This window comes from Zalophus californianus, chromosome 1 (assembly GCF_009762305.2).
Source record: "Zalophus californianus isolate mZalCal1 chromosome 1, mZalCal1.pri.v2, whole genome shotgun sequence".
Classification (NCBI taxonomy): domain Eukaryota; kingdom Metazoa; phylum Chordata; class Mammalia; order Carnivora; family Otariidae; genus Zalophus; species Zalophus californianus.
In genome coordinates, this window is record NC_045595.1 from 39,748,222 (window position 1) to 39,774,947 (window position 26,726).

The 26,726-nt window shown below is 39.1% G+C and overlaps 1 protein-coding gene and 1 pseudogene across 1 annotated transcript in view; both read left to right on the forward strand.

The window, feature by feature from the left end:
- GXYLT2 (glucoside xylosyltransferase 2) overlaps nt 1-26,726 on the forward strand; it is a 99,129-nt gene that overhangs the window by 24,242 nt on the left and 48,161 nt on the right. Inside the window, exon 3 of the mRNA XM_027586617.2 lies at nt 5,728-5,859. Coding sequence (XP_027442418.1) covers nt 5,728-5,859 — 132 coding nt within the window. The remainder of the gene's footprint in view (nt 1-5,727; nt 5,860-26,726) is intronic.
- LOC113918288 lies at nt 13,784-14,295 on the forward strand (annotated as a pseudogene).

Consider the following 26,726-nt stretch of genomic DNA (forward strand, 5'->3'; position numbering starts at 1 on the left):
CTATGTCAGTTCTGAGATCACGTCTAAAAAGGCACCACGCTTCCTATCTTGTCTGCAGTCACTTTCTCGCCTGGATCACCTGCTGGGGGTTAAGCCACTTTCATGTCAAAGCAGCCCTCGGAGAGATCTATGCAGTGAGGAATCGGGGCTTCTTGTGACACTCACCTGAGGGAGCTCAGAGACAGAACCTCCCGCCCCACCAAGCCTTCAGATGACTAGAGCCCCAGCCAGTATTGGACTATACCCTCGTGAGAGGCCCTGAGCCAGGACAACTCAGCTTGCAGATTTTTGACCCTAAGAAACTACATGAGAGAATACATTTTCGTGGTTTTGAGCCACTAAGTTTTGGGGATAACTTGTTAAAAGGTAATAGGTAATACATATGCATCTATATACATCATATGTATGTACATACAAAATAGAGTATGCTACATGTAATGTTCACATGACATTTGAGGCTAGGGCATAGAAAGAATATAGCTTCTGCCTGGCTTTCTTGGGGTGCCTGCCCCAAGAACCTGGCCAGCATGTGTGGTGAGGCCCACACTAGCCCATATGGAGAGATTGTGTGGAGAGACTCACTCAGGGAAGAGCTGAGGTCCCCAGCCCATAACTGGCCTCAATTGCTAGACATGTGAATGGACTAGCATTCAGATGATTCCAGCCTCCAGCCTTCAAAGCTTCTCACCGAGGCCCCAGACATCATGCAACAGTGTAAGCCGCCCCTTCTGTGCCTTGTCCGAATTCCTGATCCATGGAATCTGTGAGCATTATAGATGTTTTCTTTTTCAGATTTTATTTATTTATTTGACAGAGAGAGACACAGTGAGAGAGGGAACACAAGCAGGGGGAGTGGGAGAGGGAGAAGCAGGCTTCCCGCTGAGCAGGGAGCCCAATGCAGGGCTCAATCCCAGGACCCTGGGACTATGACCTGAGCTGAAGGCAGATGCTTAATGACTGAGCCACCCAGGGGCCCCTAGATGGTCGTTTTAACACTAAGTGTGGGGGTAATTTGCTGTGAGCCATGGTAATTGGCACATTATAAATTGGGAACTAAATTGTATGGGAAAATCATTGAATTTGAAAAATCATTTGAATTGCTCTGGTGACTTTATCCCTGTGATGGCTCCTTTCCTCAGGTCTTTGTTAGACCAGTGGAGCTCAACTAACAAAGGAAACTGTAATAGGGTGTTAAAAGACAGGCAGGGCATCTGGCCTCATCCCTTTCTTTTCCGTGCAGGGATTATGAGTGTAAAGTTTAGATACAAAACCTTGTCTCTTATGGAAGTCACAGAGCTTTCCTCTGTCTCAACCGTTTCAATGGAAGGGCAAATGATCCTTGCTCTGTTATTGCAGAGCAGACTTGTGAGGCTGAATCACGTGATCTCTTTATTCTTTCATTCCACAAAGATTCTTTGGAACATCTCCTGTACCTTGTTAGCCCTCAAGTAGTAGGGCGGCAGCAGCAGGTTTGTGTGTAGCCCCAGGAGATGCTGGTATGGAGAGGCAGGGTCAGCCATCCTTTGCGAGGGTCTCACTGCCAACACTGAGGCATTGTGGGAATATCCAGTTTCTTTTTCTTTTTTCAGATTTTATTTATTTATTTGACAGAGACACAACGAGAGAGGGAACACAAGCAGGGGGAGTGGGAGAGGGAGAACAGGCTTCCCGCGGAGCAGGGAGCCTAATGTGGGGCTCGATCCCAGGACCCTGGGACCATGACCTGAGCCAAAGGCAGATGCTTAACCAACTGAGCTACCCAGGTGTCCCAGAATATCCAGTTTCTTGTGATAACTTCCTGCAAAGCTCAAGGCCACGTATCTCAGGGTAAAAACAAAACAAAGTGTCAGTTGACCTCATGATTCCTCTGGAAACTGCTTTATGGGTGAATTCTACTCTATTGAAGTAGAATTTTTTTTAATTTTTTAAACCATGTAAGTATAGTGTGTCTGGAGCTATTTACCAAGTATAATGTAGATACTTAATATTTTGGACTCTCACTTATTTTTGTCATCTCTCAATATAGGAGCTGAAAATGCCAGCTGGTTGATTTCCTAGCCGCTCCTGGCAGCTCAGGAATCAGACGTGTGCTTTAGGTTTGGCACATCTATCAGGAAAAACTGGGATACTGAAGGGGGCGGGGATAACCACCAATCCATTCTGGTGATGGGTGGGTCCAGGAGGATGGCAACACCCTGTGTGAGTGTGTGTGAGTGTGTGTGTGTGTGTGTGTGTGTGTGTGTGTGTGTGTGTGTGTCCTCTGCCACAGGAAGAGGTGTCAAGAACTTCCAGTGGTTGGAGCTGGTGTACTATTCAAATACACGCATGTATTTTGTACATTGAAAACAAATGTAAATGGACTGAACATTCCAGTTAAAAAGACACAGATTGGCGAAGGTAGATAAACCCTTCTAGAAGATCAAAGAGTCAAGGAAACCAACAGACCAAGGGACCTTCCCATTCTCCTTCCAGGGCTGATTTTGGGCTGTTGGGGCAAGGCATAGTTGGACTCAGATCTGTCCCTGGTGTCCATTCTGATGGGTTGGTGTTGTCGCACTGAGTGTTTATGGCCAGTGTAGGTTCTGATGAGTGAGTGCAGGTGTGCTGGTATTTTTGCCTGGCATGGGTTCTGATCGGTCAGTGGCCCTCAGAAATCACTTATCAAATACTTTGTCACTCCTCCTCTTTCTCCTTCTGAGATTTCTCTCTCATATATCCATCTCAAAGTTGTAAATTTAAAGCATGATCAGTTGGTATGTTTCTTCAAACATTTTTATGTGACTGTATAAGCAATATATGTACATTATAAAAAAAAAGTCATAAGATTATAAATTAAACAAATCAACCATCCTAATAGTCAGGGAGAGCAATCTTGCTAGATTTTCTTATATTCCTTTTCTTTTCATATCAACATCAGAAATGGGATCATCTTCTATATTCCCTTTTATATCCTTGAGTTTTGTATTACTGAATTTCTTCTAAAACTGGGGTTGTCCAGCTTTTTCTGTAAAAGACCAGACAACAGCTTTTATAGGCTTATGCAGGCTGTGTGGTCTTGTAGCTATTCAACTCTTACACTCAGTGTAAAAGCTGCCATAGAAATATGTACACAATTAGGTGTGACAGTGTTCCAATAAAACTTTTATTTATGGACACTAAAATTCAAATCTCATGTGACTTCCACATGTCACAAAATATTACTCTTGTTTTTACTTTTTTCAGCTATTTAAAAGTGTCTAATCATTCTTGGCTTGTGTGCTTTTTGTAGCAGGCTGAATTTGGTCCTTGTCCTACCAACAGTTTGCAAACCTTTACTGTAAGATGTTGTCACTAGTTGCTGCATGATACTCTCTTATGTAGACATACCCCGGAGCTTATTTAACCAAACTGCTATTTAGGTTGTTTCCAACTTTGCTCTGTTACCGACATTATGATAAACAACCTTGTCATAAATATGAATGGACTTTGGGAATTTTTTCTTAGAAGTAGAACTGTTGTGTCAATGGGGAAACATTAACTCAAAAACTTAAGAAGATACACAGATGGCAGATGCGCATAGGAAAGGAGGCTCAACATCTCTGCATACGCCATTGGGGAACTGCAAAGGAAAACAATGAGATACCACCACACACCTATTAGAATGGCTAAAATCCACAACACTGGCAATACAAAAATGCTGCCAAGGATGTGCAGCAACAAAAAATCTCACTCATTGCTGGTGGGAATGCAAGATGGTACAGCCACTTTGGAGAGCAGTTTGACACTTTCTTAGAAAGCTAAATGTGGACTGGCCATAACCATCCAGCAATCACACTCTTTGGTATTTACCCAGGTGAACTTAAAATTGTCCACACAAAATCCTGCACATGAATGTTTATATCAGCTTTATTTGTAATCACCCCAAACTGAAAGCAACCAAGATACGCTTCTGTGGGTAAATGTATAAACAAACCGTTGTATATCCATACAATGGAGTATTATTCAGTGATAAAAAAATAAATAATGTACCCATCCACCAAAAGACATGAAGGAACCTTCAGTGCATATTGCTGTGTACAAGAAGACAATCTGAACAGGCTATATACCGTATGATTTCCACTCTATCACATTCTGGAAAAGGCAAAACTAAGAGATAATAAAATAATTAGTGGTAGTAGGAATTCAGTGGGAGGGAAGGAGGAAGGGGTGAATAGGTGGAACAGAGGAGATTTTTAGGGTGCTGAACCTATTCTGTAATGGTGGATACCTGACATTATGCACCTGTCAGAGTCCATAGAATGTACAACACAAAGAGTGAACCCTAAGGTAAGCTATAGACTTCACTTACTAACGTATTGATATTGGTTCATTGGTTGTAACCAACATACCACACTAATGCAAGATGTAGGTAACGGGAAAGTGTGCGGGTCGGGGGGGGGGGGAGGGTAGATGGAAACTGTGCTTCCTCCTCAATTTTCCTGTAAACATACAACTGCTCTAAAAAATAGAGCCCATTAATTAATTTTGTTATAACATATGCAAAGAAAATAATATATACTCACTGGAAAAGTTCTCAAGAACACAGAAATAGAAACTTAGAAAATGAAACCACCACCACCACCGCCTCCACAGGTGTCCACTTTTAACAGTTTAGTGTCGGGGACGCCTAGGTGGCTGAGTTGGTTAAGCATCTGCCTTCGGCTTGGGTCATGGTCTCGGGGTCCTGGGATTGAGCCCCACGTTCGGCTTCCTGCTCAGCGGGGAGTCTGCTTCTCCCTCTTCCTCTGCCTGCCGCTCTCCATGCTTGTGCTCTCTCTCTCTCTGTCAGATAAATAAATAAAATCTTAAAGAAAAAAAACAAAATACAGTTTAGTGTCTATCTGTCCAGATTTTTCTCTCCATATAAAATATACATGCAAAAAAATAAAATAAAATAAAATATACATGCATATATTTTCCCTTTAAGACAGAAACATAAATTTTTTTGCATTTTGCTTTTTATTTTTAATCATTTTTATTTATAATAAATTTTATAATAAAATGTTATTTAAAATGAACATTTTTCCTTGTCAGCACATATAGCTCTAACTTTAGTTTAACTGTTACAATGGTCTATTGTATAGTTCTATCATAATTAATTTTCTCAGTTCCTAGTTGTTGAGCATTTGGTTTGTTCTCAAGGGTTTTTTTTTTTTTTTAATTACAAACAAGGCTGTGTTGAAAGTCTTGTGCCTTTATCTTTTGGGGTTGGTTGTTCCCAATTTCTAAATTGCCCTCTTGGAAGTTTATTCAAATTTATACTCCCCTTATAGTGTTTATGTGCCAGTCTCCTAACATGCTTGACAACTCTAGATGTTATTTTTTTTCATCCTAGCCATAGTCTTTCTTTCTTTTTTTTTTTTTAAAGACTTTATTTATTTATTTGAGAGACAGAGAATGAGAAATAGCACAAGAGGGAAGAGGGTCAGAGGGAGAAGCAGACTCCCCGCCGAGCCGGGAGCCTGATGCAGGACTCAATCCCTGGACTCCAGGACCATGACCCGAGCCGAAGGCAGTCGTCCAACCAACTGAGCCACCCAGGCGCCCCCCTAGCCAGAGTCTTTCATTCATTGAGCATTAATCAGGGTGGTGAAGTTAGATTTCTGTGTAAGTTGCCTGAATAATTTCCACTTGAACATCCAGGAACTTCAGGTGTTTTCCATATCTCTGGGGCCTAATCACCCTCCCCTTGTCTTCCTTCTTTTTCAGTTACGACAGTGGCCTGACTCATATACAAAGAAGTTTGAGCACAGAATCTACCCCATCACGTTTTCGGTTGGAAACCCTCAGGAATGGAAGAAATTATTCAAACCCTGTGCTGCTCAGAGACTCTTTCTTCCGGTAGGAACACGAGCTTTTAATGAGATGCTGCTCGGGAGAGAATTGTTCTTGGAAACATGGTGAAATTAACTGGTGTGTATTTAAAGACATTTTACTTAGGGCTGAGAATGTGTTTCTCTTGGATTCTGTAGTTGATTCTCTTAGTCTTCCAGGTATAGAGGATTCATGTGTTCAAGAAGTTATCTGTCCCAAAGATTGAGGGACTGAGAGCATCCAAAGCATGTCTTGGATTATGGGTCTTTGTGATTTTGGTTCTACCTTTACTAGCTGTGTGAACCTCAGTAAATCCCCTCACCTTCACTAGGCCTCATGTTCCTCCAGAAGCTTGGCACGTAGTTGGCCCTCAATAAATGTTAGCTTTGATTATTATTACTTCTCTTATAACCATAACCATTGCCAGATACTAGGGAATAATTCAAAAGAGGTCCAGAGTTCCAGTTCAGCCTCTCAGTTTTGAATTTTTTAATTAAATATATTTGTTACCTTTTTAAAAATCCTAAATAGAAAAATCACTGAAGATATATCAAAACTGGAATATCATGGAGCAAAGATGGCAGCCTTGACTTGTCAATTGCAGTCTTGACATTTGTGAGTGATTTGTACCTTCAGCAAACATTTACCCAGTGCCCATTAGGTTCTAGGCCCTGGGTTAATGATAGCAATACGGCGGCAAACGAATCAGCCACAGCCTTGCTCCTTTAGAGTTTGAGCCTAGCATTGAACAGGTAATTGGAAGTATGATCTGTGTTGAAGTCTCATGGATATATGTAATTTGGGGTTCCACACTGGTCAGTGAGAGGTCATAGAAGATTCTTTTGGGACATGGCATTTATGCTGAGGCATGAACGCAGAAGAAGCAGGGATCACTGAGTGATAAGGGCCTGGTTGGTAATGAGAGAGAAGAGGGTACCAAGCAGATGGAACAATATGTTCAAAGACCTGAGTTGGAAAGGAGCATGCTTGAGAAAATGAAAGAAGGTAGAGTAACCAAAAAATAGGGTGAGGTGGGATTAACGAGGTCAGCAAGGGTTGGATTGTCTGGTCTTTGTGTTAAGGACATTGAGAAGCCATTGACTGCTTTCTGTTATGCAAGTGGGATGATCTGGCTTGTGTTTTAAAGAGTACACCCTAGTTCATTACAGTGTGGACAGTGGAATCACTAGGCCAATTACTGATGATTTGAGCTATGTTGAGTGCCTTAAAAATGGATTCAGAACCTGCCTGAGAAAGAGAATTTACCAGTCCTCAAACTAGCTTGTTGTAAGAGTTGAAGGGGAGTGAGGTGAGAAGGATTTCACCCAGGTCTCTGACCTGAACAACCAGTAAGGCTAATCTGTTTGAAATTGCCAATGATCAGCTATTTGTGAGCTATAAAAAAGGCAGTTTGTTATGGTTCATCATACTCAATGGATGGTGGTCTTTGGAGAGATGGAAAAGACAGGAGGATGACCAGTTTTCATGGGATGAGATGCGTTTAATTTGGGTCATATTTTGATTTTTGAGGTGCCTGGGAGATGGCCATGTAGAGAAGTCTTAACCATCAAACCCTAAATGGCAAGTGGCCCTTTTAACATTTCCTACCCAGGACCTATGAGAAGACTGAGCTCAGCCTGACTGTACTCTTGGTACCTATCTGCACAGGTTTACTCACTCGTTAAATGACCTGTTTGTCACACGCCACAGACCATCATCTGAGATGGGATTCACTGCATAAAAGTGTGGGTAAGGACAGACTACCTCAAACTGGAACTAAAATCTGTAGGTGTAAGATATAAAAACTAATTACCATTTCAGAAGATGAGAAAAAATGTCAGGTTTCTTCTTCTTGTCTCTGTTTTAGGGGAAAAATGTATTCAAAAACCGAAGTTACTATTGGAAAATTGTCTTTCCAACCTATGCAAAAAATATAAGCAACCCAGTGGAACCACATTTGAATTTTCCCCTAACCTTGAGTTGTGACTTTATCGCCACTATTAAAAAAACAAACCTTCCACGTGATGGTTTTCATTCATTCCCAGATAAGTAAGCGTTCCATTTTGAATGACAAATGAGTGCTGGCATTCCTTATCTGCTTTTGATAATGGAAACTAGCCCTCCTTAAAAATAATAAAGAGAGATTGTGGTTGACAGGACATTTACCTTCTCCGAGTCATATATCATAACAGTAGATTATGAACACAGCATTTGTGGGCATCAGTAGAAAGTATTGATCCTCAGAGTAATTTGAAATAAAGTCTAGGTGATGTTTTCCTTGAAATTCATCTCTGTAAAACCAAATCAAATGTATTGCTGAGGCAGCAGAGTGAAGATGGAGATCCCAAAATACAAACATTCTAGCAAGGGGTAGGTCAATCGATTGAGAACCACGATCTCACCCATATTCTGAGAGGGTATCATCTACCCCAAGCCTGTAGGGAAAAAAAAAAAAAAAAAAACAACCCTTCTCACATAAGATTTTACTGTCAGAATAAGATCAGAGTGCAAGTCTGCAACTAAAGCTTATTAGATTCTCAAGTACAGTTAGTGGAACTCAAATTCTACCAATTCATGAATTATGAAGTCCTAGAAACCAGTGGACATTTAATTTTCTATTTCTGTGAATAATGTTCCAAAGAGCAGGACCCTTATTAGTGCAAAGTAAACTGCAGGTGGCTTGTAAGCTCTCTAAGATGCATACTGCTCTCAGGTAACTCAGAAGCTTAAAGTATTTAAAACATTTGCCAATTACAAATAAATCAAATCTGTTCATTAAAGTTTATCCTAGAGTACTTTTCCCTTTTTCTTTAGTAATAGCCATATAGCTTTCACTATTGTAAAAATAATTGAGTGTCATGAATTCACATCGCCTCTCTCCCATTTAATTGGAATTAGCGAGATTTTTTGATGGATCTGTACATTTTTGTTACACACTCTGCCTCCTTGATTCCAAAAACCACTAATTACGGTTTTCTGGGAATCCTAGAGATATTCCAAACATGACAGAGATCACTGAATTGCAGAATCTTCAGAGACTTTATTGGCAAGCAGCGCCCAGTATGGAAATATACATTAGGTTAAGGTCCTCTGTAAGTCTCTCATCCAGGGAGAGAGACCTTTTTAAACCAAGTGTTTTTTTGTTTGTTTGTTTTTGTTTTTTGTTTCTTTTTTCTTTGTTTGTTTTTTAAATTTTATTATGTTACGTTAATCACCATACATTACATCATTAGTTTTTGATGTAGTGTTCCATGATTCATTGTTTGCGCATAACACCCAGTGCTCCATTTGGTACGTGCCCTCTTTAATACCCATCACCAGGCTAACCCATCCCCCCATAAATTCCAAGATTATAATACTGTCTGATGTCTTTCCTGCTCCCAACACTTGCCATAAGCATCTATCTCAGAGGAAGGATTTAGGGAAGAATATTGTCATGAGAAGTAAGATAAAATTGCTTACAGCCTTGACCTATACGTTCTTCCTGAATTCTCTGGATATATCTATATTTCTAACAGACTTGACCCATTCTTTAATATTCCAAAGGAGTATCATGCCAAATAAATAAAAATCTTAGATTACCTAGATTTTCTACATCATATCAAGAATAACAATATATAGGGGTGCCTGGGTGGCACAGTCAGAAGTGCTAACTCTTGGTTTCAGCTCAGGTGGTGATCTCAGGGTCATGAGATTGAGCCCCACATTGGGCTCTGCACTCAGCATGGGACTATCCCTCCCTTACCCTCTGCCCCTCCCTACCCCCCAAATAAATAAAATAAATATTTTAAAAAAATGGTAACGATATTTAATCTTCCCTTTTTCCACTTATAGTTTGTTAAAGAGGTTTGTAACTAGTTCCAATATTTGGAAAACTATATGCTTACAAGAGATATTCTAATGAGTCAGCTGCAGGCTAATGGAAAAGAGAGGTTACCTAACTTATAAGAACTTTCTATAATTAAGGTCAGGCCTCTGTACTATTAATATTATAACTCAGCATTAACAGTCAACATTGAGTCTTCCTTGGAACCAACCCTTTGGATGGCAACAACTATTGACAGATGTATATGAACATATTAAAATTCCTTATTAAGAGGAGCATCTATTAGAGTCACCATAGGTGATTTCTCTGTATTTCATTAAATATCAAGAGACCATAAATTATTGGAACAAAATGAACTATCAAAAAGGTCACATAAAAATTACCCTAGATACCAGTTTTGTTGAACAAGCTTTCCATAATCCTTATCATTTACTCCCACGCTATTAAAGGTTTGACATTCAGGATATTAGTTACAACTCTTAGTTACATGTAAAAAACTCAACTCTAGCTAAGGAAAGAAGGAAATTTTTTGGCTTATCTGACCGTGAAGTGCAGATGATTCTAAGTGTAGGGCTGATCCAGGGACTCCCATGATGTCACCCCGGCTCTGTGTGTCTCTCCCTCAGTTCCTTGCAAGGCTCACTCCAGGAGCATAATGATGGCTTGAAGCAACCTGACATACAAATTCTAGAAGCTTAGTTTAGCAGAAAAAAGAGCAGGAAGGGTGGCTGCTTCCAAAATGGTGGCAGAAGAGTTCTGTGGAAATGCTTCCCAGTGAGACAGGCATAACTGGTGAAAATTGTTTCTTTTAAAGATTTTATTTATTTATTTATTTGAGAGAGAGAGAGAGAGAGAGAGAGAGAGAGCGCGCGAGCATGAGTGGGGGGAAGAACAGAGGGGGAGGGAGAAGGAGAGGGAAGACTCTCAAGGAAACTTCATGCTGAGTGTGAGCCTAACATGGGGCTCAGTCTCACGATCCTGAGATCATGGCCTGAGCTGAAATCAAGAGTCGAACACTTAACCAACTGAGCCACCCAGGCAACCCTGGTGAAAATTATTTTTAAAGCAATTATCTAGAATCTTTGGACATTGTGCTGAGGGCCTAAGCAAATGAGGAAACAGATTTTTCAAGAAAGTCTACTAATGTAACCAAGTCCAAGCTTGTTCTGCTCACTACATGACAGGCCCACAAGTCTAGAGGCAAGATGTTGGGGTAAGGAAAATGACTATCTGGAAAGCCAGCAAACCAAGGAGATACAGACTGTTGTCCTAAACAACCATCTCCCCTTGGCATGAAATTCAAGTTTCTTTTATGTTAGCAAAGGGGGGAAATAAGAGGGGGTTGGAGTCAGAAGGTAACTGATGTCTGTAGTTATTTGAGGGAGGTCATAAAACTGATTTGTCCTTGGTCAGTTGATCTTTGTGTACAGGAATCTGGTCATGTCATTCCTGTAAATGTTAAGCATAGCATAGTCATTTATGTGCTTCCTTATCTCCTTGGGTGGGGTAGATTTTGGGTAGAAAACAGTTTTTGCAAATCTTAGCTGTTAGCAAAATTTCTTCAATCATTAACATGCCTACATACATGCAGGGCTAAGGCAGAAGTTTCTAAGCTGTAGGTCACAGCAGCAAGGGAAATAGAAGTAGCATGGAGTCAGACATACTGGGGTTTTTTTTTTCTCTGATACACTAAAACTTGGTAGAAAAAAAGAATCTGTGACATTTGAACCACAACTTACTCCCTCCATTTCTTCTTCCAACTCAGCATGATGGAAAGTCAACTCTTGATAATTCAGTCAAGAATACAGGGATCCTTTTCTCCCCAGTTCCCAGTTGAGGGATATGGTATTGCCCTAGGAGGGGCAGGTCATCAGCAGTTCTCATCTCTGTATCATAGAGTTTAAGTTCCAGGAAAATGTGGACAAGGTTCTGGGGCTTCGTAATTGAGAGGAAGCTGGTAGCTTCATGAGAGCAACAAACTAAAATATAGGCTGGTTAGTTTATAAGGGAGAACCAGGGAAAGAGACAGATAAAAAGTGCCCTCTTGGTGGCAGAACGATGTTCAAAGACTGGCCTTAAAAATTAATCCTGCAAATGAGCCTAAATTTCATTGTATCAGATGGAGGAGCAATTTATGTCTCAAAACAATAGAGCAATCAGCTGGCAATTAGTGGAGGCTAGTAGCTGGGTTTAATACCAACAGCAACAGACAGTTTAACAGAAAGATTAGAGAGTCAAAGATAGGTGATAAAACCACTGTCATTTCATGCCCAAGGCCACACCCACTGAGGAACATCATAGGTTGCATGCAGTGGGTGAAAGGGACTTCACTAAAATAGTCCAGGCAAGATGCTAAACAAATAAATGAGCAAACAACATCAATAAGCCCTGTAGGTTGGAGTTGCTAAAATATATTATTTAACATATCCTAAACTATATTATCATGCTGTCATTTATTAACATGCTAAATATATTTATCCAGATTTTTTCATCAAAAAAGTATGAGGCATTCAGAGAAACTGGAAAGTGTGACTCATTCACAGGAGAAAATGCAAGCAATGGAAGATGCCTGTGATAAGACCCAGATGTCAGATTTAATAGAAAAAGACTTCACCCTTTTGGGGGCCAGGCCTCGCCCTGCTCACTTGCTGGGGTCTCATCCCTGGGGGACACAGCACAGCCCTGGGGGTCTGCTGGTGTGGGCTCAGGACCTGTGGGCACTGGTCTGGTCCCTGAGAGTCTGACCAGGAGGGTAGGGGCACCACCACCACAAGCCCCCAGCCCTCCCCAGCTGTCAGTAATTAAAAGCAATCTAACACACATGCACACACACACACACAAAAAGAAAAAGACTTCAAAGCAGCCATTATAAATATGTTCAAGCAGCAAAAGGAAACCATACTTAAAGAAGTAAATTAATTAAGGAGGGCTCATGATATGATGAGCACTGGGTGTTATACACAACTGATGAATTACTGAACAGGACATCTGAAACTAATGATGTACTATATGTTGGCTAATTGAATTTAAATTAGAAAAAGTAAAGTAAGATATGATGACAGTGTTTCATGCAATTAAGAATATCAATAAAGAGATGAAAATTATTTTTAAAAAGATCTAGGTGGAAATTCTGGAGTTAAAAGGTATAATGATGAATGAAAAATCATTAAAGGAGCTCTCAGCAGATTTGAAATTAAAATAGAAAGAATTAGTAAATTTGAAGATAAATCAATAAAGTTTACTCAGTCCAAGGAATAGGGAAAAATAATAAAATTGAACAGAGACTGAGAGAAATGTGCTCCACATCAAGCACACCAGCATATGCGTGATGGGAGCGCCAGAAGGAGAGCAGAGAGAGAAAGGAATAGAAAAAGCTATTTGAAGAAATAATGGTTGAAAACTTGCAAGTTTGATGAAAAACAATGTACACATCAAAGTTCAAAGAACTTTAAGATAAACTCAAAGAGAGCCATGTGCAGATAAATCATAGTAAAAAATCCTGAAAGCAGAGATAAAGTTTTAAAAATAGCGAGAGACAAACAACTTGTTTCATACAAGGGAACTCCATTAAGATTAACAGTAAATTTCTCGTTAGGTACTGTGGAGGGCAGAAGGCCATGGGATGACATATTTGAAGTGCCAAAAGGTGGGGGGAAACTGTCTACCCAAAATCTTATATCTAGCAAAACTATTTTTTTTAAGATTTTATTTATTTATTTATTTGACACACAGAGGGAGAGAGCACAAGTAGGCAGAGTGGCAGGTAGAGGGAGGAGCAGGCTCCCCACTGAGCAAGGAGCCTGATGTGGGACTCCATCCTGGGACCCTGGGATCATGACCTAAGCTGAAGGCAGACACTTAACTGACTGAGCCACCCAGGCACCCCATAGCAAAACTATTTTAAAAATGAAGGTAGAATAGGCAGTGCATCCAGCAGTCCTGCAGATCTGTCTCTTGCTTCAGCAGTGTTTGGACGGAGCAGACCCAGGGTCACCCCTTCACCCTCTGATCACCCTCCAACCTTTTTTCTGGTCACAACCTTCAGAGCCATCTTCTCTGCTACCCTTTGTCTCTGGGACCAGCCAATACCCTATTTTGAGCTACGCTCCTTATTACCAACCAACCATGAGCTCCCAGATTTGTCAGAATTATTCCACAGAGGTGGAGGCTGCTGTCAGCTGCCTGATCAGCATGCATCTGCTGGCCTCCTACACCTACCTCTCTCTGGGCCTCTATTTCCACTGTGAAGACGTGGCTCTGGAGTGCGTGGGCCCCTTCTTCCACTAGTCGGCTAGGAGAAATGAGGGCACTGAGCATCTCTTGAAGATGAAAAACCAGTGTGGCAGCCACGCCCTCTTCCGGGACGTGCAGAAGCCATCCCAAGATGAGTGGGATAAAACCTTGGATCCCAAGGAAGTCCCCCTGGTTCTACAGAAGAACCTGAACCAGGCCCTTTTGGATCTGTATGCCATGGGTTCTGCCCACACAGACCCCCATCTCTGTGACTTCCTGGAAAACCACTTTCTAGTTGAGGAGGTGAAACTCATCAGGAAGATGGGCAAGGGCTTGTCTAACCTGGCCCCCAAGCTGGGCTGGGCAAGTATCTATTCAAAAGGCTCACCCTCAAGCATGACTAAGAGCCCTCTGAAGCCCAGCAGTCTTTGAGGGACCCCTCTGGCATCCCCCTCATGCCAGGTTTGTGCCTGGGCCTCTTCCTGCAACCACTAGGCAGCTTTTTAACCACCCTGGAGCCCTCTCCCAAGCCATGGATGAAATGGAAACAATAAAGCTTTTTTGCAGGGGGAAAATAAAGGTGAAATCAAGTCATTCCCAGTAAAGAAAACTGAGATAATTTGTTGCTAGCAGAACTGCCTTCTAAGCAATACTAAGGAAGTTCTTTAGGCTGAAAGCAAGTGACTCCAGACAGTAATTCAAAATCACATTTTAAAAAAAAAGAGCATGAATAAAGGCAATTGTATAGAAAACATTAAAATGAATACTTCTTTTTTTATTTCATTTTATTTTTTAAGATTTTATCTATTTATCATTTATTTATTTATTTAGAGAGCACAAGCACGGGGAGGGGCAGAGAGAGAGAAACAGAGAGAATCTCAAGCTGACTCAGTGCTGAGCACGGAGCCTGACACGGGGCTTGATCGCATGACCCCGAGATCACGACCTGAGCCAAAATCAAGAGTCAAACACTCAACTGACTGAGCTACCCAAACACCCTTCAGATTTTGTTTTTAAGTAACCTCTACACCCAGTGTGGGGCTTGAACTCAGAACCCCGAGATCAAGAGTCCCAAGCCCTACCAACTGAGCCAGCCAGGCACCCCTATGATGAATATTTCTTATCCTTTACTCTCTTAATTGATTTTAAAAACAATTGTATAAAACAATATGTATATAACTGTATTGTTGGGACTGTAACATAGAAATGTAATATATTTAACAATAATAGCACAAAGGAGGTTGGAGTGGAGGAAAGTTGTGTGGAATAAGACAGTGATACCAGATAGTAATTCAAATCCACAGGAACAAATAAAGAAAATCAGAAATGGTAGAAGAATGTTAATATAACAAACTCCATAAATATATCCTTGCTCTCCTTCCTCTCAGCTTCTTTAAAACACATACAATTACATGAAGTAGCAATTTTAACAATATATTATTGGATTTGTAACATGTATAGATGTAATATGTATCACAATGACATAAAATGGAGACAAGAGAATAGAGCTGTATAGGACTAACATTTGTATATCTCATTGGAATTAAGTTAGTATAAATCTGAAGTGTATTTTATTTATTTTTATTTATTTATTTGGCAGAGAGAGTGAGTGAACACAAGCAGGGGGGAGTGGCAGGCAGAGGGAGAGGGAGAAGCAGGCTCCCCGTGGAGCAAGGAGCCCAATGCGGGGCTCGAGTCCCAGGACCCTGGGATCATGACCTGAGCCGAAGGCAGACGTTTAACCAACTGAGCCACCCAGGTGCCCCTGAAGTGTATTTTAATAAGACATATATGGTAAGCCCAGGAACGATTGCTGAGGAAAAATGTGGTGAGAACAAATCACTAAATTAAAATGCTACATTAAAAAATATCCACTCACTGCAAAAAAAAGCAGCAAAGGAAGAGCAGAAGAACAAAAAACACATGAGACATATTGAAAACAGAAAGGAAAATGACAGACATAAATTCAACTACATCAGTAACATTAAATGAGAATGGATAAAACAATCCAATCAAAAGGCAGAAATTGCCAGAAATAGTTGATAAAAAAATATAATCCAAATAAATATGTGTTATCTGTAGGAGACATACCTTAGGTTCCAAAGATACAAATAGGTTGGAAGCAAAAAGATGGAAAAAGATGTTAATCAAACAGCAACCACAAGAAAGCTAAAGTGGCTATACTAATATCAGACAAAATAGAACTGAAAAAAATTATTAGAGAAAAACAGTCACATTAAATGCTAAAAACGTTAATCCATAAAGAAGATATAACAATTATAAATATATATGCATCTAACAACAGAGCCCCCAAATACATGAAGCCCAAACTGACAGAATTGGAAAGAGAAATAGGCAATCCATCAATAATAATGGGAGACTTTAATGCCCCACATTCAATAATGGGTTAAACAATAGGTAGATCATCAACAAGGAAATAGACTTGAATAACACTTTAAACCAACTGGACCAACAGACATCTATAGGACACTCCACCCAACACCAGGGGAACACACATTCTTCTGAGTGCATATGGAACATTCCTGGGATAGACCATATGTTAGGCCATAAAACAAGCCTCAGTGAATTTAAAAGGATTGAAGTCATGCAGAGTATGTTCTCTGACCACAGTGGAATGACATTAGAAGTCAATAACAGAAAGAAATTTGGGCAGCTCACAGATAGGTGGAAATTAAACAACACACTCCTAGATAACCACTAGGTCAAAGAAGAAATTACAGAAGACATTAGAAAATATTTTGAGATATGGAGGGGCGCCTGGATGGCTCAGTTGATTGAGTGTCCAACTCTTGGTTTCAGCTCAGGTCTTGATCTCAGTGTCATGAATTCAAGCCCCATGTTGGGCTCCATGCTGGATGTGGACCTACTTAAAAACAAACAAACAAACAAAACCAAGAAAATACTTTGAGATAAACGAAAACGAAAATATGTATACCAAAACTTATGAGAGCAGCCAAGGCAGTACTTGGATTGAAATTTATAGTTGTGAACTGCTACTTTACCAATGAGGAAAGATTCTAAATCAGTAACTTAACTTTTTTTTTTATACTTATTTTATTTTATTTTATTTTATTAATTTTTTAATTGTTATGTTAATCACCATATATTACATAATTTGTTTTGGTGTAGTGTTCCAAGTAACTTAACTTTATGCCTGAGACACTTTAAAAGGAAGAACAAACTAACTCCAAGCAAGAACAAGGAAGGAACTAGTAAAGATTGGAGTAAAAAATAATGAAGTAGAGAATAGAAAAAGAATAGAGGATAATCACAGGCCTGAAAGTTGATTATTTGAAAATATCAACAAAATTGACAGGGGCACCTAGGTGGCTCAGTCAGTTAAGCGTCTGCTTTTGGCTCAGGTCAAAAGGGGCTCAGGGTTTTGGGATCGAGCCCCACATCGGGCTCCCTGCTCACTGAGGAGTCTGCTTCTCACTCTCCCTCTGCCCTTCCCCCTGCTCATGCTCTCTCTCTCTCAAATAAATAAAATCTTTTTTTTAAAAAAAAAACTGACCTCTAGCTAGACTGAGCAAGAGAGAAAAAGAAGACTCAAATTACTAGGGGCAGGAATGAAAGAAGGAAGATGAATACCAGCATTAGTGATATAAAAGGAATTGTAAAGCAATACTCTAAATAACTGAATGACAGTTAGACTAAATGGACAACTTTGAATTAGTAATTTTTTAAAACCCTTGAAGAAAAGCTCAGGACTAGATGGCTTCATTGGTGAGTTTTACCAAACATTTAAAGAATTAATACCAGTTCTTTCCAATCTCTTTAAAAAAAAAAAAAAAAAAAAAACCAGAGATGTGCCTGGTGGCTTATTTGTCAAGCGTCTGACTCTTAATTTCAGCTCAGGTCATGATCTCAGGGTCATGAGATCTGTGTTAGGTGTGGAACCTGCTTAAGATTCTCTTTTTTCCTCTCCCTCTGCCCTTCCCCCTGCCTCTCTCTCCCTCTCTTAAAAATTAATTAATTAAAAAAACAGAAAAGAAGCGAATATTTCCCAATTATTTATTGGGCCACGTATTAACCTGTTACCAAAACCATACAGTGACATCACAAGAAAAGAAAACTACAGAGCAATTACTCATGAATGTAGATGGAAAAATCCTCAACAAATACTACTGTATAGAATCCAGCAACTCAAAAAAGGATTTTACACCATTACCAAGTGGAATTTTTCCCAGGAACACAAAGTTGGTTTAACATGTTAAAATCAACTGATGTAATGTACTATATAAACAGATTAAAGATGTCATGAACATCTCAATAGATGCAGAAACAAATTTGACAAAATCTAATATACTTTTGTGATAAAAACATTCAGCCCTAGGAATGGAAGAGAACATTCTTAACCTGATAAAGGGCATCTACAAAAACCTTACAATTAGCATCATTCTTAATGGTAAAAGACTGAATACTTTACCTCTAAGATCACAAAAATAGTTATAGGCTCTCAAAATTTCTATTCATCATTGTATTGGAAGTTCTAGTCAGGGCATTCAGGCTGGAATAGAGTGAACTCTGATTTGAAAGAAAGAAGTAAAACTATCTCTATTTTCAAATGGCATCATATCATATATAGAAAATCCTAGGGAATCCATTTGAAAAATGATGAGACCTAATAAAATTTAGTAAGGTTGCAAGATACAAGACCAAGACACAAAAACAACTGTATTTCTAAACACTTGCAATGAGCAATCCAGAAATAAAATAAAAAAAAACAATTCCATTTATAGTAACAAAAATAATAAAATACTTAATAAATTTAACAATGCAAGTGTAAAACTCATACTCTGAAAATTATGAGTTGTTGAAAGAAATTAAAGAGTGTAATAATGGAAAGAAGGCTCATGTTCATAGGTCAAAAGACTTAATATTGTTAAGATGGCATTAGTCCTCAACATTGTCTGTATATTCAATACAGTTTTAGGAAAATCCCAGTTGGCTTCACTGCAGAAAGTGCCAAGGTGCTCCTAAAATTCAAACGGAAATCCAAGGGACTATATTATCAGTAAGCTTCTAGTCAGGCTAATTAAATAAAAAACAGAGAGGACACAAATTACTAATATTAGGAAGAGGGGACATCATTACTACAGATTCCTTTTGATGAGCATTAAAAGTATAATTTAAAAAGTACTAACATCTCCAAGACCACAAATTTGATAAGTTAAATGAAATGTATCAGCTCCTTGAAAGACACAAACCATCAAAAGTCACACAAGAAAAAAATAGATGATCTGAACAGGCTTATGTCTATTAAAGAAATTGAATCAGGGGTGCCTGGGTGGTTCATTCAGTTGAGTGTCTAACTCTTGATTTCAGCTCAGGTCATGATCTCATGTGTTCTGGGATTGGGCCTGCATTGGGCTCTGCACTCAGTGGGGAGTCTGGTTGAAGATTCTCTCGCTCTGCCTCTCCCCTGACGTGCATGCATTCTCTCTCTGAAATAAATAAATCTTTTTTTAAAAAAGGAATTTTCAAAAATTGAATCAGTAATTAATAACCTTACAAACAAAAAACACCATTTAAGGATGAAGTTATACCAGTTCTCTATAATCTCTTTAAGAGGATAGAAGAAGGAATACTGCCTCATTCTGTGAGGCCACCATTCCTCTAATGCAAAATCAGACAGACATAATAAGAAAACTACAGACTAATAGCTCTTATTAACATAGAGGCAAAAATCCTCAATAAAATATTAGCAAATCAAATTTTTAAAAAGCACACAAAGAATTATACACCATGACCAAGTGGGATTTATCCCAGGTATGCAAGGATAGTTCAGCATTAAAAAGTAAATTGGTGTAGCCCATCACATCATCAGGCTAAAAGAGGAAAATCATGTGATCTTATCAATAGATGCAGAAAAAAACATTTGACAATATCCAGCATTTATTCATGATAAAAAATTGTCAGTAAACTAGGAATTAAAGGGAACTTTATCAACTTGATAAAAACTACAAAAAACCTTACAGCTCATTTCATATTTCATGGATCTTTAAAAGTAAGCTTTAGGATCTTAATAGGATAGGCATACTCAATATTGTCAAGATATCACTCCTTCCCAAATTGATTTATAGATTCAATCCCAATGAAAATCTCACCGAGTTATCTTACGCGTGACAACAAACTGATTTTAAAGTTCATATGGCAAAAGACTCAGAGTAGCCGATACAATATTGAAGGAGAAGAACAAAGTTGGTTGATTGATGCTACCCAACTTCAAGACTTACTCTAAAGCTATGGTGATCAAAACAGAGTGGTATAGGCAAAAGAATAGACAAATAATCAGTGGAACAGAATAGAGAGCTTATAAATAGACCCCATAAGTATAGTCAACTGATCTTTGACAAAGGAGCAATATAGTGGAACAAAGATAGTCTCTTCAACAAATGGTGCTAGAACAACTGGATATCCATACACAAAATAATAAATATAGATGCAGATCTTACATACTTCACAAAAATTAACTCAATATGGATCAGATATTGAAATACAGAATGCAAAACTATAAAACTCCTGGAAGATAACATAGGAGAAAACCTAGATGACCTTGGGTATGGTGATGGCTTTTTAGATATAACACCAAAGACATGATCCTTGAAAGAAATAATTTATAAGCTAGACTTCATTAAATTTTAAAACTTCTGCTCCCTGAAAGACATTATCAAGAGAATGGGAAGACAAGCTATAGACTGGAAGAAAATATCTGTAGAAGACATGTTTGGTAAAGGACTGTTATCCAAAATATACAAACAAAAATATACAAAATATTTTGTATACAAAATATACAAAAATACAAAATATACAAAAGGACTGTTATCCAAAATATACAAAGACTGTCATCCAAAATATCCAAAATATAAAACTCAACAATAAGAAACAAACAACCTGGGGTGCCTGGGTGGCTCAGTCAATTAAGTGTCTGCCTTCAGCTCAAGTCATGATCCCAGGGTCCTGGGATCAAGCCCCGCGTCAGGCTCCCTGCTCGGCCGGGAGCCTGCTTCTCCCTCACCCTCTGCCTGCTGCTTGGCCTACTTGTGCTCTCTCTCTCTCTCTCTCTGTCAAATAAATAAATATATAAATAAAATCTTTAAAAATAATAATAATAAAGCCATTAAGTTAAAAAAAAACAACCTGATTTAAAAATGGACCAAAGACCTTAACAGACCCCTAATCAAGGAATTATACAGATGGCAAATAAGCATATGAAAAGATGCTCTATATCATATATCATCAGATAAATGAAAATTAAAACAATAATGAGATACCACTACACATACATTAGAATGGCCAAAATCTGGAACACTGACAACACCAAGTGCTGATGAGGGTGTGGACCAACAGAAACTCTCATGCATTGCTGGTGGGAATGCAAAATGGTACAGCCACTTTGGGATCTACTTTGGTGGTTTCTTACGAAATGAAACTTACCCTTACCATGGGACCCCGCAGTTGCACTTCTTGGTATTTACCCAAAGTAGCTGAAAACTTATGTCCACACAATAACCTGCGCTTGAATGTTTATAGCAGTTTTATTCATAATTGCGAGCAACCAATTCATAATTGGAAGCAACCAAGATGTCCCACAACAGGTGAATGGATAAAGAAACTGTAGCACATCCAGATAATGGGATGTTATTCAGTGCTGAAAAAGAATTGAGCTATCAAGTCATGAAAAGTCATGAGGAAACTTAAATGTGTATTACTAAGTGAAAGAAGCCAATCTGAGAAAGCTATGCACTGTATGATTCCAATTATATGACATTTTGGAAAAGGCAAAGCTATGGAGCAGTAAAAATGTTTGCCTGGTTGGGGGACAGCCAGGGGGAATGGATGAACAGGCAGTCCACCAAGGATTTTTAGGGTAGTGACAGTACTCTCTATGATATTATAATGATGAATATATGTAACCATGCATTTGTCCTAACCCATAGAATGTACAACACCAAAAGTGAACCCTAATGTACAGTATGGACTTTGGGTGATTACACTGTGTTAATGTAGGTTCATCGTTGGTGAGAAATATACCATTCTGGTGAGTGATGTTGATAATAGGGGAAACTATGCATGTGTAGAGACAGGGGGTATAGGGGAAATCTCTGTACCTTAATTTTGTTGTGTATCTGGAACTGCTCTTAAAAAATAATCTTTATTAAAAAGAAAGAAAGAAAGAAAAATTCAAGGAATCCAGAATATCCAAAACAATCTTGGGAAAGGTGAACAAGGCCAGAAGACTCTAACTTCCTGATTTCAAAATTTACTACAAAGGGACAGTAACCAAGCCAATGCAGTACTGGCATAAGGATAGACATATAGACCAATGGAAGAGAATTGAGTCCAGAAATAAACCCTCATAGTTACAGAGTAATTCAATGGGGAAAGAATAGTCTTTTCAACAGAAGTGCCAGAAAAAGTGGATATCCACATGCAAAAGAATGAAGTTGTATTCCCTACCTCATACCATATTCAAAAATTAATTGAAGTGGATCAAGGACCTAAATATAAGAGCTAAAAATGTAAAAGTCTTAGAAGAAAACATAGGAGTAAATCTTCACGATCTTTGATTAGAGAGTGTTTTGTTTTGTTTTTAGATATGATACTAAAAACACAAGCAACAAAAGAAAAACTGGATAATTTGGACTTCATCAAAATTGAAAACTTTTGTGCTTCAAATAATACCATCAAGAAAGTATACAGACATCCACAGAATGGGAGAAAATATTTGCATATCACATATCTGATAAGGGCCTAGTATCTAGAATATATAAATAATTCTTACAGCTCAATAATAAAAAGATAAATAGCCCAATTAAAAAATGGGCAAAGGATCTGAATAGATGTGTCTCTAAAGAAGATATAAAAAGAGGAAATATACATATGAAAAGATGCTCAACATCATTAGTCATCAGGGGAATGAAATCAAAACCACATTGAGATGCCACTTCACACCACGAGGATGGCTGTAATCAAAAAGACATTATAGCAAATGTTGGCAAGGATGTGGACAAACTGGAACCCTTGTGCACTGCTGGTGAGAACGTAAACTGGTGCAGCTGCTTTGGAACACAGTCTGCCATTTCCCCCTAAAAGATTAAACATAGAGCTACCAGATGACTCAACAACTCCACTTCTAGATAATGGAGAGAAATGAAAACATATGTACACAAATATTCATCGCTGCATTATACTTAAGAGCTAAAAGATGGATATAGCCCAAACATCCATCAGCTGTTGACTGGATAAATAAAATATAGTATGTTCATGAAATGGAATAGTACTTGGCAGTAAATAGAAAAGAAGTGCTGATAAATACTACAGTATGGGTGTGCTTTGAAAATGTGCTAAGTGAAAGGAGGCATTCAAAAAATCACATATTGGGGCGCCTGGGTGGCTCAGTCATTAAGCATCTGCCTTCGGCTCAGGGTCCTGGGATTGAGCCCCGCATCAGGCTCCCTGCTCCACAGGAAGCCTGCTTCTCCCTCTCCCACTCCCCCTGCTTGTGTTCCCTCTCTCGCAGTGTCTCTCTCTGTCAAATAAATAAATAAATAAAATTTAAAAAAAAATCACATATGATTCCATTTATATGAAATGTCCTGAATAGGCAAATCTATTTATAGAGATAGAAAGTAGATTAATGCTTGCCTAAGGCTAATTAGGTTGGGGAGAGTAGGGACTGACTGCTAATGTGTAAAGAATTTCATTTTGAGGTGCTGAAAATGTTCTAAACTTAGATTGTGATGATGTTGCACAACTCTGTGATATATTAAAAACCATTCAATCATTCACTTTAAATGGATGAATTAATATGTAAATTATATTTCAGTAAAGCTGTCATAAGAGAAAACAAAAGCATGGTACTTAATAACTGTCATAAAAATCCCAGGGTATATTGTGATTGCCCCTGCACCGCTCATGTGCTCATCCCTGGACAGTTGTTATGGCCAGAAAGATAAGGTACTCTGATTAGCCCAAGCTCAGTCACATTCTCGGGATGCCCGGGTAGCTCAGTCAGTTAAGCATTTGCCTTCAGCTCCGGTCATGATCCCAGGGTCCTGGGATGGAGCCCCGCATCGGGCTCCCTGCTCAGCGGGAGCCTGCTTCTCCCTCTGCCTGCCACTCCCCCTGCTTGTGCTCTCGTTGTCTCTCTGACAAATAAATAAATAAAATTAAAAAAAATAAAAAATAAATCACATTCTCATCGATGGGCAACAGGGGTTCCCAGCATCTGAACCACAGAGATTTGGTTTTTTCACAGGAAAGACAGTTACTCTTGTCAGAAGATGAAAGCAGACATGCTGGAGAGGACAAACAAATAACTATGTGATGTAAGAATGACTAGTTCTGGGCCACCTGCTGGCTCAGTTGGTTGAATGGCTCTTGATTTTGGCTCCAGTTGTGATCTCAGGGTCATGGGATCGAGCCCCAAGTTGGACTCTTCTTTCAGTGCAGAGTCCACTTGGGGTTCTCTCCCTCTGCCCCTCCCCCCACTGGAGCATGCACTCTGTCTCTCAAATAAATAAATAAATAAAATCTTAAAAACATGACGAGTTCTGTAACATTTCTCAAGCCTTCAAAGAGGCTGTTTTACTTTGTTAGTATGAAGAATACACACAGACACACACACACACACACACAGCAGGGCCTTTAAGAAACAGCCACAGTACTAGGAAGAATTTAAAGGAGACAGAAATTAATTTGAGATATATAGAGACAGTATGGTGTGGTTGTTAAGACCACAGACTCTGGGGGTGCCTGGTTGGCTTAGTTAGTTAAGTGTCTGACTCTTGGTTTTGGCTCGGGTCACAATCTCAGGGTCGTTGAGGTCAAGCCCCATATTGCACTGAGTGTGGAGCCTGCTTAAGATTCTCTCTCTCGCTGTTCCTCTGCCCCTCCCCTCCCCTGTTTATGCTTGCTTGCTCTCTCAAAAAAAAAACAAAAAACAAAACCGCAGACTCTAAAACAGCCCAAATATATTCAGATCTTGCTTCTTGCTTCTACCACTTACCACTTTGAAACCTGGGGAAAGTACTTTTATTTGCCTTAATTTATTCATCTGTAAAATGGGAATAAGAATATTACCAACACAACAATGGTGTTGTGAAAATTTAAATTAGCTAATATATTTAACATCCTTAAGAATTGTGCCTGGTACATAGTAAGTGTGAGCTACTATTTTTATTATAATTGCTATTATTATGAGGACTGGTATGTGGCATGAAACCACTGAGATTATTAACTTTTTTCCCAAAAGGACCTTATCTTGCTTAATAGCAACAAAAAGTTTTTTGGTCTAGTTGGCCAAACCATAACCAACACAGAACAATTATAACATGCTCCAGCAGAGAACACTACTATTATAATATCAGACACATGGTAGTTAATTGTCTTTTTGTCCCCAACATGATTACCATCCTAGTAGTTCTGGAATCACCATGTTTGTTATAAAGCATAGCATAAGAATCAACACTAATATTTGTTGATTGCCTATCTTAACATAATTCTTTGGTTTCAGGCAATCGTAATTGACTCGGTGAGTTAATCAGAAGACTTGATTGAAAGGATGTTAGGGGCTCTGAGAATGGAAGAGAAGTTTAATCACATAGGCTTGCATTTGATTAGAAATGGCAAGCAAAACATTTGTATTGAAATTCATTCTTTCCTAAAACTATACTCAGATTCGTAATTCATTTTTTTAAAGAGCATAAACCTTCTATTCTAAGACAAAAGAACAGGAATGGAGGAAATTAAAGCTAAAAATATATTTTGGATTTTTTTTTTTTTTTTTTTTAGTTTTTGATGTAATGTTCCATGATTCATTGTTTGCGTGTAACACCCAGTGCTCCATTCAGTACATGCCCTCTTTAATACCCATCACCACGCTAACCCATACCCCCACCCCCTCCCCTCTGGAAACCTCAGTTTGTTTCTCAGAGTCCATAGTCTCTCATGGTTTGTCTCCCCCTCCAATTTACCCCCCTTCATTTTTCCCTTCCTGCTATCTTCTTCTTTTTTTTTTATTTTAACATATAATGTATTATTTGTTTCAGAGGTACAGGTCTGTGATTCAACAGTCTTACACAATTCACAGTGTTCACCATAGCACATACCCTCCCCAATGTCTATCAGTCAGCCACCCCATCCCTCCCACCCCCCACCACTCCAGCAACCCTCAGTTTGTTTCCTGAGATTAAGAATTCCTCATATCAGTGAGATCATATGATATATGTCCTTCTCTGATTGACTTATTTCGCTCAGCATAATACCCTCAGGTTCTATCCACGTCATTGCAGATGGCAAGATTTCATTCCTTTTGATGGCTGCATAATATTCCATTGTATATATATATATATATACCACATCTTCTTTATCCATTCATCTGTCGCTGGACATCTTGGCTATTTCCATAGTTTGGCTATTGTGGACATTGTTGCTATAAACATCACGGTGCACGTACCCCTTTGGATCCCTACATTTGTATCTTTGGGATAAATACCCAGTAGTGCAATTGCTAGGTCATATGGTAGCTCTATTTTCAACTTTTTGAGGAACCTCCATACGTTTTCCAGAGTGGCTGTACCAGCTTGCATTCCCACCAACAGTGTAGGAGGGTTCCCCCTTCTCCGCATCCCCGCCAACATCTGTCGTTTCCTGACTTGTTAATTTTAGCCATTCTGACTGGAATGAGGTGGTATCTCATTGAGGTTTTGATTTGGATTTCCCTGATGCCGAGTGATGTTGAGCACTTTTTCATGTGTCTGTTGGCCATCTGGATGTCTTCTTTGGAAAAATGTCTGTTCATGTCTTC